Source organism: Pleurodeles waltl, chromosome 7, assembly GCF_031143425.1.
Source record: "Pleurodeles waltl isolate 20211129_DDA chromosome 7, aPleWal1.hap1.20221129, whole genome shotgun sequence".
In the NCBI taxonomy this organism is placed as follows: Eukaryota; Metazoa; Chordata; class Amphibia; order Caudata; family Salamandridae; genus Pleurodeles; species Pleurodeles waltl.
In genome coordinates, this window is record NC_090446.1 from 917947739 (window position 1) to 917968227 (window position 20489).

Sequence of the window (20489 nt, forward strand, 5' to 3'; positions counted from 1 at the left end):
CACATTCTATGATCACCCATCTCCCGTTCCTATCAGCCTTTTGTCTGATGAATTTGAGTTTATTAGTCCGATCTAAAATTGCCACCCCTTTGGTTCTGACATCTTGTTCTGAGCAAGCGATCGTTCTCATACCGAGTGTCCCGAGAATTTTTGAGTTTTTGTATTCAACATGTGTCTCTTGTAGGCAATAAATGTCTGCCTTAAGAGTTTTTAGCTCTTCTGCAGCTTTCCTTCTTTTGAGGGGGTCATTTAATTCACATATATTAATTGAGGCAATTCGAAGTCTAGTCATTTTCTATTCTTCTTCTTTCTTTTCCCTTCTTTCCCTCCCCCCCTTTCCTATCTAATCGCACGGAGTCCTGAGTTCTCTTCCCAGTTTGCTCCCCTATTCCTATCCTTTTGCTTCTCTCACTTCCCTTTGGCCTTTCCTTTCCGTTTTGTTTTCTTTTTTTCCCCTCCACCTGCTTCCCCCTCCCCCATGCCCGACCCTTTCCACCAGCCCCCCTCCCATCCTCTCCCCCACCCCATGCCTTCCCCGTCCACCCCCCTCCTGCCCCTCCCGCCCCTCTAGGGCTGGCTGAGATCTCCCTCTCTTGTCCAAGCCCCCCATCATGATGAGCAGTCAGACCCCCAATGGCCTGAATGTTGGTGTTGTGCGAATGTGGGCCTACCCGCCCACCCATCCCCCGAACTCCCTTATCTCTATCATGTCTCCGCCCTCTATTACTTGAGCCCCATCAGATATTCTTTCGCTTTGATTTCTGAGGTGAATACTTTTACTTTCCCATTCATTATTGTTTTAAGTCGAGGAGGGACCAACAGATAGGCCTCCCCTCCTTTATCCGAAAAAGGTTTGATGAGCTGTCGGAGCAGCCATCTCCGTTCGACAGTTATGTGGCAAAAATCTGGCCGGGTAAAAAAGGTAACCCCTTCCACACTGCGTGGGGCATTAGGGCGAGCTTCATCAAAAATCTCTTGTCGCAATAGGTAGTTGCCAAAATAAACCAAAATAGCTCTAGGGTATTTAGATTCTACCAGCTGACCTCCCTCCCGCCGAATTGCCGAAAACTTGTGAACGCGCTGAAGTCCATTCTCCCAATCCCAACTACCCAGTTCCGGGAAAGCCCCACGAGGAGCTTAATCATGTAGTTCTGTATATCACTTCCCTCCATCCCTGCGGGTATACCCAAGATTCGTAGATTATTTCTTCTCTGTCGATTCTCAAAGTCCTCCAGTTTCCACATTACATCTGTCAATTGATCGTCCCTTGCAGCGCTCTGTTGTTTAAGGGCATTGACGTCCTCTTCAACTGCCCCTATCCTTTCATCCATCGAGCATAGCTTAGCTTCAATCTCTGTGCATGACTTTGCAACCTTGCGAACCGTTCCCTGTAGTCGTTTTGTAGCGACTCTTGCGTGCCGGCTTTCAATCCTGGTCTCTGTTTGAAGTTCTTTAATTTAATTATATATTGACTGCAACATCCCTGCCTCAGAGCCCGCCAAACACACATTGCTAGCAGGACCTCCTGTGTCTCCTTCTATATTGTTATTGATCGGCCACTGGCCATTTGTGGTAGGCGTGTCTCTTAATCTAATACCAGAATAGTCCCACTTTAGAGTCCTACCACCCGTAGATGTCACATTTTCCAAACCCTCTTGAAGACAGGGCCGTGGTTTGGTACATTTCCACTGCCGACGCAGCTGCCGTACTGTAAGCTCATTACTTGATGATTTATTTCCAGTCTCAGAGGTTTCGCTGCTGCCTGATTCGGTAGAGCTATGCTCACCGCTGCTGAGATCAGATTCTTCCATCAGAGAGTAGAATTTATCGCTACTGTCTTTAACCCAATCCGAAGATTTTAGGTCTTTCTCGATTACCTTATTCCACCCTTTGGGGTTTATTGATATCTTCTGCAGTTCTTCAATATCCAGTGTAGGTCTTAGGGTGCTCGCATTTCATTACCTGATTTGATTCTCAGGTCGCTGCACTTGAGGTTGCGATTGAAATTGCTCCTTTACGGTGAGGGGATCCAGCACCTTCTCTTTTATAACTGTATTACTGTCTCTGGCCCCTAGCAAATCCTCACTACCTTGTATAGCTTTAATAAGGGGTTCATTGTTTTCAATGAGAGTCTTCTCACTACTTGTATCTGACAGCATAGTTCCTATTGCCGATGGACTAATTTCAGAGGGGAGGGTTGTATGCTTGAGAGAGCTATCTTGTGCCCCTCCTGTAAGAAAAGTCATGATAGTAGATTGACTTTTGTCTTTCCCCCTGGCTTCCAGCAGGGGGTTAATGCTATCACTCGTCTTGGCATCTTTTCCCCGGACCAGGCATATTTTTCCCAGTTGATTTGCCTATTGTCGACTTGAGGCGCCTATTCGCTCCAGCTAGATCTCCTTTATCTCTTCCAGCACGTGTCATTTTAGATCCATCCAACTTATCTCCAGAATTCCGGGTAGTTTTAGGTGCCATACTTATTTTCAGAGCGTAGGGCAACACTCTCATTAATCCTGCTATTCCAGCTACTGCCGCTATCACGTCAGATATTGGCCGTTTGATCACACTCCTTACAGGTTGTGTAGTGGGAGTGGGAGTGGGAGTGTATGAGTACCTAAATGTACCGACTTGTACATCGAGCAGCATTGGGGCCCAAAAACCTTTGTTTCTTTTTTTTTTTTTCATATCTTTCTTTTTGGCGATTTCCGTCTAGCAGTCTTGCAGTTCTTTCTCCACTCCTACCAGTACCAGGACCCCTATAATAGCGGCAGATAGCGGTTTCATATACTGAATAAACTGAATAATAGTGGCTCTCTTATTTTATTTGCCAAGTGTCTTAAACCTTTTTGAAAAAAAAATAAACTGGTTCACTTTCAATTATAGTATTTCAGTCTATGGTACCACTAAATATATTTTAAATGTTCTCTCTCCTCGCGTATAATCCGTTAAAAAATGACTTACTTCAATTATATATCATCAGAGAGCCTCTACTAACATCCTGGCACCTGGTTGCTGCCTGGCTCTTCATTCATAAATCTCTCACACCCTCACTTGCCTGGGTGTTGACGAGCAGTGCCCGTGGTGTTCACCTCCTCGCAACGTTTCTTGTTTTTGGCCTAGCTTCCAGGTTTAAAGGGCCATTGTGGCCCAACCTTGTGAAAAATCCAGCCCCCGATCGGGGCTCGCGCCGTCCTGCTACCTGCTCCGCAGAATCTTCGATATGCGGCGCTGCTCATGCTGCCGCTGTGTCATCACTCTACCCTCCGTTCGGAGGCAAACTCCGCCGACGCGCTGGGAGTTACTGGCGGTTCCTTCCCTCAGCCTCCACAGAATCTTCGACATGCGGCGCTGCTCGAGCTGCCGGCGTGCTGCCACTCTACCCTCCGTTCGGAGGCCAACTCCGCCGACATACTGGGAGTTACTGACGGTTCCTTCCCCCAGCCTCGTGGTGCTGTGCGGCCGCGACGCGGTACCAACTGCGTCCTCGGGATCCGGGTGGGCGGGGCAAGCAAGCCTCGCGTTCACACAGCGACCATGTTGCTCGCTCGTAATGGTCTTTTGAATTGAAATGTGTTTCTGTAATGGAAGTGAGCTACCACACCATGCATACTCCAGACTACGCCACTCCACTCCATGCCACACCACTCCATTCATCACTCCCTTCCACTATACAACATGACACTCTACTCTATACCCTTCTATTCTCAGACACTCTGCGACATGCCACTCAACTCCATTCCAATTTACCCCACCCAATTTACCCACCCCACTCCACCCTAATCTACCTCACACCACTGCAATCTACCCCACTTCAATGTACCCCACGCTGACCCAATCTACCCCACGCGAACCCAATCTACCCCACTATAAGCCAATCTATCCAAATCCACTCCACTACAATCCAATCAACCTCACTCCAGTCCTCTCTATCCCAGTCTACCCCACTCCATTTCAATTTCTCCCACTCCACTCCAACCCCACTCAACTCCAATCTAACCCACTCCACCCCAATCTACTTCACTCCACTCAAATTGACCCCACTCAGCTCCTATCTACCTAAGTCTACCCCACTCCACTTCACTCCAATCTACCCCACTCCATTCTACCTCAATCTACCCACTCCACTCCAATCAACCCAAATCCACTCCAATCTATCCCACTCCAATCTAGGCCCCTCCACTCCAGTCTACCCTAGTCCAATTTACCACACTCCATTCCTATTCACCCCATGTCATGCAAAACTCCACTGCAATCTATCCAACTTCTCACCCCTCTTTTCTACCCCACTCCACTCCAATCTTCCCCACTCCACCACAATGTACCCAACTCTAGTCTACCACAATCTACCTCACTCCAATCTACCATTATGTGCCTCACTCTAGTCCAATCTACATCACTCCACTGCACTCCAATGGATCCCAGTCCACTCTAATCTAAATCGCTCCACCCAATCCACCCCATTCTAATCTGTCCTACCCCACGCAACCCCAATCTACTCTACTCCAATGTACCTCTCCCCAGTCTATCCCTATCTACACCACTCCAGTCTACTCTACTCCACTCTACTCACTTCACTCCACCTCACCTCACCCCACTGTAATCTACCCCATTCCACTCAACCCCAATCCAATCTGCCCCACTCCACTCCAACCTACCCCACTCAAATGATCCCTCTTCAGTCCATTCCACTGCAATCTACCCCACTCTGTTCAAATATACCCTTCTGTATTCCAACCTAATTTACTCCACTTTACTTCACACCACTCCAGTCTACCCTCTACCCCACTCCACTCTACTCTTCCCCAATCTATCTCACTCACTCCACTCCAATTTATCCAACTCTATTTTGACCCACCCCTCTCCAATCAACCCACTCCACTCTACCCCAGTCTACCACATTCCATTTCACTCTATCCAATCCACCCCACTCCAATCTATCCAATCTACGCCACTCTATTCTACCCCAATCTACCACACTTCATTCTCCTCTACACAATCTACCCCACTCCACGTCACTTTAATCTACCACATGCCACACAAGTCTACCCCACTCTAGTCCAGAATAACCCACTCCACCCCAAGTCTCCCCACTCCAATCTACCCTACCCCACTCCACCCCAAACTACCCAACTTCAATCTACCCCACCCAATCTGCCACACTCCAATCTACCCTTTCCAGTCTATCCCAATCTACTCCACTCTAATCTACTCCACTCCATTTCAATCTACCCACCCTAACCCAATGTACCTCACTCCCACACCGCTCTAACTCCACTCCAACCTAGTCCACTCCAATCTCCCCCACTCCACTCCACTCTACCCCACTTCATTGCAACCTACCCCAACATGATCCACACAATCTATTCCACTCCAATCTACTCCACTCCATTCTACCTCACTCCACCCTACCCTACCCCACTCCACTCCAAACTATTCATCTCCAGTCCAATCTACTCCACTCCAATCTGCCATACTCCAATCAACCGTCCTCCAGTCCAATCTACCACACTCCACCCCAATCTACTACACTCCACGCATTGTACCCCAATTCAATTTATCCCACTCCCCACTCCAATCTAACACACTCCCATCTACCCCACTCTACTCCACCCCATCCAAATCTACTCTGCACCACCCCAATCTATGCCCTTCCCCCAATCTATCGAACTCCACTCTACCACACTCCACTCTACCCAAATCTGCTCCACTTCACTTTACCCCAATCTATCACACTCCAACGTGCTCCACTCCACTCCACTCTAATCCACTCCACCCTCTCCACTCCACCACAATCTACCCTGCCCTCATCTACCTCACCCCAGTCTCCCCACCCCAATGTACTCCACTCCAATCTTCTCCACTCCATTCTATTCCACTCCAATCTACTCAACTCCATTCTACCCCACTTCACCCCACTCCATCCCATTCCACTGTACTCCATTCAAATCTACTGTACTCCACTCCCCCAAGCTACCCTACTCCAATCGATCCCATCCAATCCCCCCACTCCCGTCTATCTCAATCTACTCCACTCTAATCTACTTTGCTCCACTGCAGTCTACCCCACCCTAAACCAATCTACCCCACTCCAATGTACCCCACAACATCCCAATCTATCACACACTACTTTATCCAACTCCACTCCAACCTATTTCTATCCATCGAACCCTACTCCACCCCACTATAATCTACCCTGCTCCACTCTCCCCCAATCTAGCCCACTCCAATCTACCCATTCCAACCCACCCAATCTACTCTACTTCACTCTACTGCAACCTACCACACTCCATTCTACTGTATCCAATTTACCACACTCCACTTAACTCCATAATAACAACACATCCAGTCCAGTCTAACCCTCTTCACCCAAAACCACCCCATTCCACTACACTCTAATCTACCCTACCTCACGCCACCCCAAACTACCCTAATCCAATCTAACCCACCCAATGCCCCCACACCAATCTACCCCAATCTAGTGCACTCAATCTATTACACTCCAAACTAATCTACCATCCTAACCCAATCTACCCCATCCCATCCCAACCTATCCCGCATCATTTTATCTAAATCCATTCCAACCTACTCCACTCCAATCTACTGCACTCCATTTCAATTTACCACAATCTACCCCACTTCTATCTCACTCCAATCTACCCACTCTACACTAATCTACCCCACTCCACTCCAATCTAACCCACTCCACTCCAATCTACCCCAACCTATTCCAAGCTATCCCAATCCACTGTACTGCACTCTTGCCCAACCCACCCCACTCCAATCCAATCTGCCCCAATATATCCCACTCCAATCTACCTCGCTCCACTCCAATCACCCCCATCCAATCTACCAATCTACCGCACTCCACTCCAATCAACCTCATTCTAATCTACCCCAATCTACCCCAATCTACCCCACTCCACCCAATCTACCCTAATTCTATCTACCCCACTCCAATCTACTGTGACAACCTACCCAACTCCCCCACTCCAATCTACCCCATTCCTGTTTACCCCAATCCACCCACTCCTTTCTACCCCACTCCACCAATCTACCCTACTTCACTCTACCCCAATCTACCCTATTACAATTCACCCCTGTCTAACCCACCACCAATCTACCCCACCCAACTGCACACCACTAACTTTTAGCCATGCTGAACAGCAGCCACACTGGTGTACAACATGGCTAAAACACAATCGCATGAGCGAGACCTATTGGCCTTGACAATGCTTGTTTCACATAAGGATTCAGAAAACCAATACAATGAACTATCATGTAGCTGGTCTCTGATTAGGACAGGTAGGGTGATGCTCCAGGTGGGATACTCGCATAATTCATCGTCACATTGTCTGTTACGTTTAGGTGGCCTGATCCATGCCAAAGCTTGATAGAAATGTGTCTCAGGCACACTTTGAATTCCAACGCGTCTATTTGTACTCTCTTGGTTGATTTAGGTCACTGAGGTAGTAGTGTTACAATGAGGGAAGATCGCACTTCCACCCTTTTGACAGTGACTCAAGTTGAGCTTGGGTGCATATTTATACTTTTTTTGCGCTGCATTTGCGTCATTTTTTTACGAAAAAGCGCCACAAATTTACAAAATACAATTGGGGCATATTTATACTCTGTTTGCGCCGGAATTGCGTCGTTTTTTTTTACGCAATTTCGACGCAAAACTAACTCCATATTTATACTTTGGCGTTAGACGCGTCTAGCGCCAAAGTCCATGGAGTTAGCGTCATTTTTTAGCGTGGACACCTACTTTGCGTTAATTATATGCAAGGTAGGCGTTCCCGTGTAAAAAATCGACTCCGAGGCATGTGCGTCGGATTTATACTCCCGGGCAAAATTCAAGCCCGGGAGTGGGCGGGTCAAAAAAATGACGTACGCCTGCTTTTGCGCAGTTTTTTAGCGCCTGCAAAAGGCAGGCGTTAAGGGACCTGTGGGCTCTGAAGGAGCCCAGAGGTGCCCTCCCATGCCCCCAGGGACACCCCCTGTCACCCTTGCCCACCCCAGGAGGACACCCAAGGCTGGAGGGACCCATCCCAGGGACATTAAGGTAAGTTCAGGTAAGTGTTTTTAAAAAAATAAAATTGTGGCATAGGGGGGCCTGATTTGTGCCCCCCTACATGCCACTATGCCCAATGACCATGCCCAGGGGACAGAAGTCCCCTGGGCATGGCCATTGGGCAAGGGGGCATGACTCCTGTCTTTGCTAAGACAGGAGTCATTTCTATGGGGGTTGGGAGTGAAAAAAAATGGCGCAAATCGGGTTGAGGCGAAAAAATTGCCTCAACCTGACTTGCCCCATTTCTTGATGCCCAAGCCCCATATCCCCCTACGCCGGCGCTGCCTGGTGTACGTCGTTTTTTTTAACGCACACCAGAAGGCGCCGCCGGCTAACGCCGGCTAACGTCATTCAATAAATACGGCGCCCACATGGCGCTTCAGAATGGCGTTAGCTGGCGCTAATTTTTTTGACGCAAAACTGCGTTAGCGCAGTTTTGCGTCAAAAAGTATAAATATGGGCCAATTGTATTTTGTACATTTGCGCCGCTTTTGCGTCAAAAGGCGGCGCAAATGCAGCGCTAAAAAAGTATAAATATGGTTAAATTCTACTCCTCGCGTTTCTTTGGGCAGTCACCACCAGGCTTCACCTGGTGGCATCTACCCCAGAAAACGTGTGTGTAAGTAACAATACGCATGTAAAGTCGGCACAATTACCGTTTCGGCATATTAATTCGACTTATTAGTGCATAGGTTTTAATCTTGTTCACAAGCACACCCCAGTCCTGGTGAAAGTGTTATTTTTACGGAGTGTTTTTTCACCAGCTCAGCGCCGTCCCTGTCTTAGCTAGCAGGTGATATTAAAGAAACCCAGGCCCCAATAACCACATGACCACAAATTCATCAGCCTACCGAGCCTCAATTGCACACCCAGTAAATACCAATTGTTCACGGTTCAGTAGTCATCAGGTGCTCAATGTATACCTCATTCCATTTTGCGCACCATGAAAATAGACGATTACGTCCTAATAGTGTGTGTTATTTCCAATTGCAATGTTTGCTCTGTTTGTCCAATTATTTGCGCCAGGTTCTATGTGGCCACAATTGGCCAGGGAAAAACAGCGTTATGGCCAAATTTCACCTGAGTTGTTGTAATACCAGGTGATGCGCACATCGGAGTTTGTGCCTGATTTGATATTAGCACGTCAATCCAAATTGCGGCATGGGATTGAAAAATATTAGAAAGGCAGTTGTTCTAGCTTGTAGTGTCTCAAACTCCTTACATTACAAACACCTTAAGTCATAATACTGTCCATAAATAAAATAAGCATAAACCATACCATACACTTATTAATTGCAAAGATTGGCAGCAGGTCCATAAATTGCAGTCAGCAGTCATTGTAATTCAATACTGTCCATTCGTCCGGACATTAAACTAATTTCCCTGAAATAGGAAGGTAGGTCGCCTTAGTTTTAATAAATTACAACAAAAGCATAGAGTAGGTATAATCACCCTGTCAGCACTGTAGGCTGGAGGGAAAGCGAAAGGGGTCAAGATTGTAAATTGAATCTTGGTCTCATACAATGAAGAATGACTAACCTGCTAAGGAGGGGGTATGAATTGAAAAGGCGAGTGACCTCAAATAGACGTTTAACCTCATGTTCAGAGGTCTGGTCAGTGTTCTGAAGGTGACCTTCACACTATCCCTTCACTGCTAGAAGAGCTGAACACCGTGTGAACTCACTGCTGTACATTGTAGGAAGCGCCATGAAAAGTTGCTTGGGATCCCAGGGGAAGTAAATATACTGTTTTGCCCCGAAGAGGTGGCTCAGTTGGTACTGATGCAGTAAATGGAACAAGCATCAGGAAACGTGATTTTGCCTCCCACCAGTTTAAATTTGAGTGTCAGGAGTATTGTAGATTCAGATGTGCCCAATAACCCCCCTCAATCAAACGTGGGGATTTGGTGTGGGGGGTCCAACAGGTTGTTGTCTCTAAAAAGCTTAGGTAATTAGGGCAAGACTTAGTTACAAATCACTAGTTACACATCAAACGTGACCATAGGAAAATTACCGGGTCAGTCAGATGTCAGGCCCAGTTGCCTTGTGACTTAATGGCCCCAAGCTGTACGGATCTTTCCTTATTCCCCTGTAAACTAATTTCAACATCTACTTTGCTACACATTGTTTGCTTGTGTTAAAGTGTTCTTACCTTTAAAGTTAGGCCTGATCCGAGCATCATATCCAGAGATTTTACCCATCAGTTTATCCAGGAAATCTGATGGCGACATGGGGGTCAGTTTAGGAGGAGAGCGGGCCGAGGCGCTGACCTCTTTGGATGCAGCCAAACTGGGGAAGAAGAAATTAAGCCATGGTTACTAGTGCACAGGTCAGCGTCATGCATCAATACAGAGAACACACAGAAGAACACAGTATACATATGTCAGCACAAACATTCAATCGCTATCTGGTAAAACATGTATGTAAACTGATGTTTTATAGAGCATATCCACTAGACCTCTTTTGTGCAGAATTTTTCTCCTGAACACCATTTCAGCCAGACTAGTAGATCCCATCTGAACACTGTTGCTGAACCACATCTCAGCTTAGGTACACCAAAAAATCTAAATGTATTGACTGGAACATTTACATTTTCCTTTAAGACTAAGTAATAATGTAACCCTTAGTCACACCTTAAGGGTCTGACTCAGACTTGGATGGCACTGGAAAATCCTGCTATTTCTGGAGTAAGTGCTAAATCTGGTTTGGAATTTCCTTAACCATACCTTTTTGATGGTGAAGGAAATTCCCCCGGTGGATTTTCCTATCAATTTAATTGCTCCTTCTTGAAAAACCAGACACTTGATCTGCACGTATGCAGCAAGTATAGACTTGTGATAGACTGCAAAAAAAAATTCTCCAAAATGGTATATTTGACATGCCAACCTCTCTGCCTTACAAATATCTTGCTATAAAAGTTTTGACCTGCACCTAATCCATCTGTCACACACTCGCCCTCAAGTATGCTAGACCTGAAATTATTAGGATTTAGCTGGTGTCCACAGAGTTGAGTCCTTGGCCTTCGGCTTTCTCAATCTATACCACATCTATCAATGCATTTTTCCTCCTTTGGTGTACCTTATCATCTCTACACAATGATACCCAAATCTTCTTTTCTTTTCCAACGTTTATCCTTCAAAATGGAATCTCTGGCTGTCTCGTATCCACCCAGCAATGGATGGCACTCCACTCTTTTCTGTTGGACTCTTCTAAGAAAGAAATGGTCTCTTTTCCTATTAAAGATGCACCACAACTACCATACACCAATTAATATTTCCCCTGAAACTCTCCCAGTGTCACCAACTAGAAACCTTAGCTTAACAATGAACCCTACTATGCGCCAGCGTCCTTCATAACAACCACAGATATTACTGCCAGATATCAACTGCTGAATATTCTCAAAATCTACACTAACATCTCCTTGCACTCTAAATTATTATTCCCCAAACTAGTATTCTACTACTACAGCGATTTATTAGTAGGCCTCTCAAACATTAATTTTCACCTCCGGAAAAGAGAATACATTTCACAAACAGGATTCTCTATAACCTCTAAAGACATACTCCTACTTCACGCTGCTGTCACCAGGCTGGATGACTATCTGCCAAAGGAGGGCCTTGTATTAAATACTTGTTCTAGTATTCAAAGTTATGAGTGGGCTAGCCTTAGACTACATAGTCAACATTCGTGCTAGTGACTTGTCTCCCAACAATTTTCCTCCCAGTGTGACCTCAAAGTTCCAGTATTTTATCTTACTTGGATTTCATTAATGAAATTCTCTGCCTCGCCTACTTGCTCCCCATCTCCTCTCACTCCATGTTTAAGATTATTCTAAAAACATACCTTCCGAACATAAAGAGCATTTTGACTAATTCTTCATCAAATTTCCCATTTTGTCTCCTCGTTTTGCTACTTATCCAAAAAACGTTGGTTTTGAGCAATGTACCACACAACTAGTTGCTTTGTACATCATTTTTTGCTCAAATGCTAATGTTGCTATTATGCAACTAAATATTTAAAAATATTTAGCCCAGTTATAAAATGTGTTGAAGTGAGTTTTCGCTGGATTTAGAAGTTATATACAGATTGAAATATTTGCAGGGCCATATTTATTCAATGTTGAGATCTGGGCAATGTATACTTTGGGGCCTATCTTTGCCAACAATATTTTTGCAATGTATGTTTTCACGTGGCACCACTATGAACCCATCTTCAACATTCCGTTCTTATTAAAGACTGTGAGGAAAATAGCAACCAGTCAACTCAGTTGGCACATGAATTGTCCTTCTAGTCCGGGAGTGCAATCGAATGTGCTCCGCTACGTGCCCAGAACTTAATGGATGATATCCTGGAAAATGGCAGCCCGGCCCTGTTGATGCTGTGCAGTTTACCAACAATACTTGATCCTCTAGGCCACCATCTACTCCTCAGGTAATGGACGCGCTTACATATTTTCTCCACAACAGAGGAACAAGAGTGATACTGGATCTTTGTTTATCAGATCAACTACCGAAGCTCGTTAGTGTCCCTCAGGTATCATGTGTACACTTTTTATTGTTTTATATATACTTGCAAGCATTACACGATCGTCAGGTTGGAGTTCAATTTTCATATTTAGCCTGAAAATACGGAGCCTCTACTATATTTGCTAATGATCTTCATGTATATATCCTGGCCATTTTAAGGAAGTACAACTATGGATGAGGAATTATTGTCTAGCTTTAAATGAGGCTACTCCCGAGCTTTTGTTATTAGGTATTATCAACCACACTAAAAAGCTGGGAAAAGCATTCAAATACATAACATGGCAAGGTATCTCTAAAAACAAAATGTCACTGTGAGCCATTGTGATTCTCTTATTCATAGGCCCACCGCCCAAGACTCAATCACAAATCATGTTACATCCTCAATTACATATCCTATTATATTGTTGAAGTTGGTCAACTCCTTTTTATAAGAAGAAAACAGTACCACTATTTCCACAACTATGATAGGCCCAAAGTTGGACTATAGTAATGTGGAGTTGGCAGGGGCTACAGAACAACAAAAGTAAGCTGCAGGTACTGCATAATTTGGTTGCACGATTATTTTTTGCTATCCCAAAGCAGCCTACATAACATTAGTATGGGGGCAGGAGAGATGTCCATTTACCACCAGTCATGGAGATAACAATTAGCATGAGTTAGATTTGAATTGGTGATGACTACTCATTTGATGATCCGTGGACCTGCTCAGGTAGTTTTTTTCCCATTTTAGTGGAACATTGCTGCATAGCAACAAATCTGTGATCACTAGGGCCAAGGTTAACAAGGCAAGGGTGGCTGTGTAAGCATTTGCAGCTCCACCTTCCATAGCCTAGACAACCAGCCTCAGACTCTGAGATTATATGCTATTCACAACAATGTTGATTTGCTCTATTGCCAGCTGGCACCCCTATGGTCCTTTGAGTCTGAAGCACTATAAAGACAGGATGATGATGTAGGTTTAGCATTAACACCCAACTCTAAATTAGGCCTTAGCCAGGGCTGTATGTCAGAATATCAAGGGCGGAAATATTGCTGCAAAAAATATTGTGGCCTAAATATCGAGAACCAAAATATCTTGAAGGTATGCATAGAAAGCTAAGGGGCTTATTTACGAGTGCCTTGTGCGCAAAAGGTGACTCATCGGTGGCACAGGCTGCAGGCGCATATCTACAAAGCTACGCAAATGCTTTGCACTGCCTTGTAGATATGGCCCCCTTTCACGCATTACTCTGCGTGAAAGGGGCCTTCCATGGGTGTTGCTGTAGGTGTTCCCATGCAACACCCATGGAATCTGATGTATTCTCAGATGTACAAGGTTTTGTAAACCTGGGAATGTGTCAGTTTCCTACGCCACCTCAGGGGTGGCATAAGGGTGGTGCAACAGGGAGAAATAACAATATTTCTCCCTGTTTTTTCCGCTTAATATGTGTACTGCATTCTGCAGCACATATAAAAGGAGGAAACACCTTTTGTGATTGTTTTTGTGCAGGAAGGTGTCCCTTTCTGCACAAAAACAATCATCGCTGCAAGACAGGCATCCTTGCACCATGGTGCAAGGATGCCTGCTCTGGCGCATGGCAGCAATTTGTGCGCCAGCACCGGGGACAAGGATAGAAATGCGCTGTATCTTTTAAATATGGCGCATTCCTGCCCTTCTGTGTTGACGCAAGGCAGCACAGCAAGAAGGCTTGCGATGCTGCCCTATGCCAAAACTTTGTAAATGAGGCCCTGAGTATAGATTTGTGGTCTAATTACGAGTAAAGTGCAAGCGTCTGCTGTGATTCACATGGCCAAAATTACTATTTCCAATGGTTGTCTCCAAACATATTTACTCTGAACACAAGTTAAATCCCTCAGAATGGGGAATAACTGTATGGCTATGTAATTACTGTGTGGTATTCTCACCTTTCTGGGGCGTATAATGCACACATTTACCACCTGCTCTGAGCAGGTGTGCTGGCTTTTGTCTACGATGGGGAGGAAGGTGAGTGTTATGGGGAATAGGGGAGGAAAAGGGGAGATTAGTTCTGGAAAGAGGAAGAGCATATCACATAGCCACTAGACTATTTCTCAAAGCCATATTGTTATGAATGATACCACATCTAAACATATTCATAAAACCACATCCTAGCTTATAACTGGGGGGGGAGGAGTGGGGGCATATTATTAAATTATATGCTTAACCTGCATCCCCGTTTATTCACCCGAATAGCCTCTAACCATATTTTGATAAAAGCACTAGACAACAGTTCGGCCATTTGAATACGTTTGAAAATAGCTGTTAGGCAGAATTGTAACTAAACCACTAGATCACACTTTAGGCCAGTCACTAACGCCTATTGCTTCGTGTCCACCTGTTTGGCTGTACTGAGCAGCTATTCTTTGAGATAGTGGGAGGTTTGTCGATGCTCTCTAATTCATTGGCACAAACATGTATAACATAGCACTCCCTTTCAAAGAGATCAACTAGAAGGTGACGGGGGTATTGTTCCTTTATTGGTAACACATAAAATACTGAATAGTTGGATAGACCATTTTGCAGTGCTTAATGTGCGCCGGTGGTTTCCGGTGGGGGCCACCGGCACTTATTTTTCTGCATAAGGTATTGACTGCGAGCAAAAGGCATAAATGGGAAAGACGTAGCAAAGAAAGAAGGAAAAGCGTCACGAAGGGAGGAAGCAGAAAGTTGCAAAAGTAGAAGGGCAGGGAGTGGCTGTAAATGGTTTAACTAGGCCCGAGGTGGCTTTAGGATACCGCTGCCTCAGTATTCTGTTCTCGCACATTCAATTGCAGCAGCCGCGAGTTTCAGAGGAGAGCTTTGGGCACCGGCACGCTTTTATTTACAGATTAACCACTGCCATTGTGATCACACTGGACTGATTCAGCAAGCTAAAAGACAGACAGATCCACACTGGACGGGGCAGCAGGGGAAGAGTGGTCGGATACTCAAGCCAAATAGCAGTTCTAAGACCCAGCAGAGTTTTTGAAAAGCCATTGGGAATTATACTTCACACCTTTCCTCCTCTCACTAATTATATTATCCGCCATGTCATAGGATTTTATGATTGGGCTCAAACCTGGCCACTACGTGCCTGAGTCTATTTGACCAGAAACATCCCCTGTTAGTGCTAACAGAAGAGTTCAGTCTCGCTTCCATCTAAGCAGACAGGCCAAGCACTGATTGAGACAAGGTGTAAATCATCTCAGTATGTGGTGATGATACCAAGCTACAGATGCATCCTGTCCATTTCCCAGTCTGCAGTAATCTCACTCCCCAATGACTGTCCAATGCCGTTGAATCATTTTGATTGAGGTTTAACCCCGGCCACTCTCACTACAAAGAAGGTTGATAAATTAACTATTCTTTCAGCGAAGATTAACTTTTTTTAAATTGCAGAATACGTCTGACTATTCGTTTTTAAAAATGATATATTGTTCTGGATCCACTTCTGCGCTGCTCGAATACTTACACTGCTCTCTTTTGTTTATCTGCCTGTGGTAGTAAGTTTGCCTGTAATGCCTCACTTTTCCCTACTCTATTTAATTTTTTTCTTATATTTAGAGAACTTGAATATCTCTATTATGGTCTCCACAGATCCCGCTTTCTCTCTCAGACTAGCAGATTGGAAAGCATGAGATTAAGATGGCCTATACCCTGTAAAACGTGCACTGAGATGAAATGTAACATGAACGCTGCATTTATTAATTGAAGTTCCATTGACGTGCAGCAGTAGTTTTGGATAATAATGTCATGGAAGTACCCAACCGTTCAAATTTATTCCCAAATGAAGAGAGCAGATATTCATTTCCATTAAAGAAGTATATAGGAACGTACTGTGATAACGTGGCAAAAGAACAAGACCCTTGGCAGCTCCTTAGTAACAACATTTACTCCAACCAGTGCACACAGAGTCAATACAAAGAACTTGTGTAGGAAAGTCCTTCTTTTTGCCCTAGTCACCCCCAAACCTTTTGGACAGATACTGGTGGTTACTGGCTCTTGTCTGTGCCCTGGGTACTGCTTACCTGTCCCCGGGCCAGTGTTCCGTGTAAAATGGACATGCAAATGAGGCTAATTAGATTTGGCAGTATCAACATACCTATAAGTCCCTAGTATATGCTAGGTCATGTAGGTTTAGGGACCCCAGCATAGGTAGTGCACACATAGGTGCACTGCTGAGGTTCCCAGGGTCATTTTAAAGGCAGGCCTGCCCTTCTGGCTGCTTTTAAACTAGAGTTGTATGCAAATTTATCTTTGGAATTAAAAGTACTTCCAAAGTGTTAAATAACCTTATTATTGCATAAATGTCACCCCTAAAGTGTGCCCTAGATGCCCCTAGGTCTGAGTGTTTTGTAGCGATAAGCAGAGACCTTATAAAACTGTTTTATAAACCATGGTGAGGTAAAATAGCCAAATTTGTTTTTCCTTCACTGTAGTGAATGGGCTCCATAGGCTAACATGGGGAGATTTTATTTTAATTAATAGAGTCCCAGTAGGAGCAAGATATTTCAAGTTTGGTATCAAACTGATTGTTATAATAAATGCAACAACTTGTCACTGTTGAATTTAATATAACTAGTTTTGTGAAAGAGTTTTAAAACTCTACCTGAAAGTTGCCAACTTCAGCTCTGTAGTGCCCTTCTCTGATTTGCCAGCCTCTGGCAACCTGGCCAGGCTGCCTTGCTGAGATGTGAAGTGACCTGGGCTGAACACAAAGAAAGTGCCTGGGGGAGGAGATCTCGCTCAGCAGATGGAGGAACAGGATTTATTGAGAACTAACTGAACCTATTGGGGGGTTAGTGGCCTATTGCTAAGTGTAGGTACTTATCTGCCCTAACCAATAATCCACTTTCCAACAACTTGATGACAGACTAAAGAAAGAGAAGGAGAAACATCTTGACCCTTCAATGGAGGCAGTACTGGTAGTTATAACTCATCTTTCCTTTTTTTAGCCCCTTCCTTACAAGAAAAAGTGGCTGTGAATTGATTGAGAGAGACACCTTACCCAGGAATTAATCCTTGTTTTTAGGTTTTTCTCCCTCCAATATTTTCATTCACCAAGTTTGATCAACCCTTGCTACCTTTTGTTCTGTTTTGTTTTCTCCAACACCAACACTTATTGGAGTAGTAAAAAGGTAAATAACATGGCAAGAAGTCTGTAAGCTCCAAGCAACAATGAGTAGAAATTGGGTTACTTGTTGAGAGGTAAAACCCTCCTCAAGCAGCAACCACAATTCTTTTCAGGGTGAAGTCACAAGGAAACCCTAAATTAACCTGTACTCAGCACTGGGGTAACTTTGCACAGAGCAGCCAGACTTAACTCGGAGGCAATGTGTGAAATATTTGTGCAACACTTCAAACAGTAACACAGTGAAAGCTCACCAAAAAAGGAGTCCACAAAAGAGTTGGAAAAATAGGGTAGTTTTTTATAAAAAAAACAAGACCAAAATGACAAAAATCCTATCAGACGATCCAGCAATATTACATTTTAAAAACTTTAGTAAGCTCCCAGTGTGCAAATCTGGTCGTGCTGGACCACGACAGTCACAAACTCTGGCCGACTGCGTGGGAATGCTGGCCTACTGCATGGAGCCAGTTAGGCCCACTTAACAAAATACCTTTAATCCTGGTTTGTGGAGTGTCGTGAGAATCTGCATTAAAGAAGAGATGCATTGTGCAGCCGAAGCAATGCGTTGATTTCGAGATGCGGTGAGGCTGTGGAGAAAGGTCATATTGAGTAGTTGTTGTACAGCCCGATGATGAGGGCTGGCAACGCAAAGTCCGGAGGCGAGGGGTGGGAGGGTGTTGCACAGTCAGGGGGATGCACCAGTCCCGAGGTGCTGTGAGGCTGCAGTGCGGTGTCCAGCGCTGTCGCTGAGGCTGTCATTGACGAGGGATGTGAAGGCTGAGTCAAAGATGTATCATGCAGCTGCTGCTCCAAAGGCGATGTGGGCTCCGGCGGCAATGCGCTTCTTTGCCACAGGTCCAGTCCAAGCAGCAGGGGAGAAGCATGGAGTCTGCTGGATCTACTGAGGCTGGCAAAGCACCTCAAGCCCACTTCAAAGGGTCCAGGACGGGAGTGGCACCACTTGGCAGGGTATACCTCCAGGTGCAGGTGCAAGGTAGTTGGAGCCCTCTGTCCCTGATACTCAAGTCAGAGGACAGCCAACTAGCCCTCGTAGTCACTGTGTGGTTCAAGAGATGAAGGACAAGTTCTTCTGACCCATGTAGGAGGGCAGCAGTCAACAGGTCAGCACAGAAAAGCAGGGGTCCAGCGGAGAGCAGTCCAGTACAGTGGCAGTCCTTCAGCAGCATAGCAGTCCTTACTCCTGGCAGAGTATCCACAAGTCCTGAAGTGTACTGAAATTTTGGTGTCTGAAGTGCACTTTATTATACCCAGTTGTGCCTTTGAAGTAGGGGAGAAGCTTCTAGAGGTTTCCCTTTGAAGATCCCAGGCATCTTTCCTTCTTTGACCTGGCTCCGGACTAAGTACAGGGGGTATGCAGCCCTTTGTGTGAGTGGAAGGATATAGCCTGTTGAAGTGTAAGTAGGCTGTGCCAAGCTCCTCCCTCGCAGGAAACATCCTTCAATCAATCAATCAATCAAAAATGTATAAAGCGCGCTATGTACCCGTTAGGGTTTCGAGGCGCTAGGGGGGGGGGTGCTGCTATCGTTCGAAGAGCCATGTCTTGAGGAGTCTCCTGAAGGTGAAGAGGTCCTGGGTCTGACGTAGTGAGGTCGGGAGTGCGTTCCAGGTCTTGGCGGCGAGGTAGGAGAAGGATCTGCCGCCAGAGGTCTTGCGCTGGATTCGGGGGACGATGGCGAGGGCAAGGTTGGCAGAGCGTAGTTGACGTGAGGGAACGTAGAAGTTGAGTCTGGTGTTCAGGTAGGTGGGTCCGGTGTCGTGTAGAGCCTTGTGTGCGTGGGTGAGGAGTTTAAAGGTGATCTTCTTGTCCACGGGGAGCCAGTGGAGGTCCCTCAGGTGAGGGGAGATGTGACATCGGCGGGGTATGTCGAGGATCAGGCGGGCGGATCCGTTCTGGATGCGTTGGAGTCGTTTGATTTCTTTTGTTGGGATGCCTGTGTAAAGTGCGTTGCCGTAGTCGAGTCTGCTACTGACGAGGGCTTGGGTTACCGTCTTTCTGGTTCCTGTTGGAATCCACTTGAAGATCCTGCGGAGCATACGGAGGGTGTTAAAACAGGAGGATGAGACTGCGTTGACCTGTTTGGACATGGTGAGGGCGGAGTCGAGGATGAAGCCGAGATTGCGTGCTTGGTTGGCTGGGGTGGGTGGAGGGCCTAGGGTGGTGGGCCACCACGAGTCGTTCCAGGCCGATGGGGTGCGCCCGAGGATGAGGACTTCCGTCTTGTCGGAGTTAAGTTTTAGGCGGCTGTTGCTCATCCATTCAGCGATGGATTTCAGTCCTCGTGAAGGTTGGCTTTGGCGGTGAGAGGATCTTTGGTCAGGGGGAGGACGAGCTGGGTGTCGTCGGCGTAGGAGATGATGCTGAGGTTGTGCTGGCGGGCCAGTTGTGCGAGGGGGCCATGTAGACGTTGAATAGCGTTGGGCTTAGTGAGGAGCCTTGGGGGACGCCGCAGATGAGGTTGGTGGCTTTGGAGTGGAAAGGTGAGAGTCGGACCCTCTGGGTTCTGCCGGAGAGAAAGGAGGAGATCCAGTTGAGGGCTTTGTCTTGGATGCCGGCTTCGTGTAGACGGGTTAGTAGGGTGCGGTGGCAGACTGTATCGAAGGCGGCTGAAAGGTCTAAGAGGATCAGGGCTGAGGTTTCGCCGTTGTCCATTTGTAGTCTGATGTCATCTGTGGCGGAGAGGAGTGCAGTCTCTGTGCTGTGGTTTCGTCTGAACCCGGATTGGGAGGGGTCTAGGATGGAGTT

At 46.0% G+C, this 20489-nt stretch overlaps 1 protein-coding gene across 2 annotated transcripts in view; it reads right to left on the reverse strand.

The window, feature by feature from the left end:
* GLRA1 (glycine receptor alpha 1) overlaps window positions 1-20489 on the reverse strand; it is a 469611-nt gene that overhangs the window by 211359 nt on the left and 237763 nt on the right. For both annotated transcript variants that reach the window (XM_069199593.1, XM_069199594.1), the window contains exon 2: window positions 10223-10359. In XM_069199593.1, the coding sequence (XP_069055694.1) occupies window positions 10223-10359 (137 nt within the window). The remainder of the gene's footprint in view (window positions 1-10222; window positions 10360-20489) is intronic.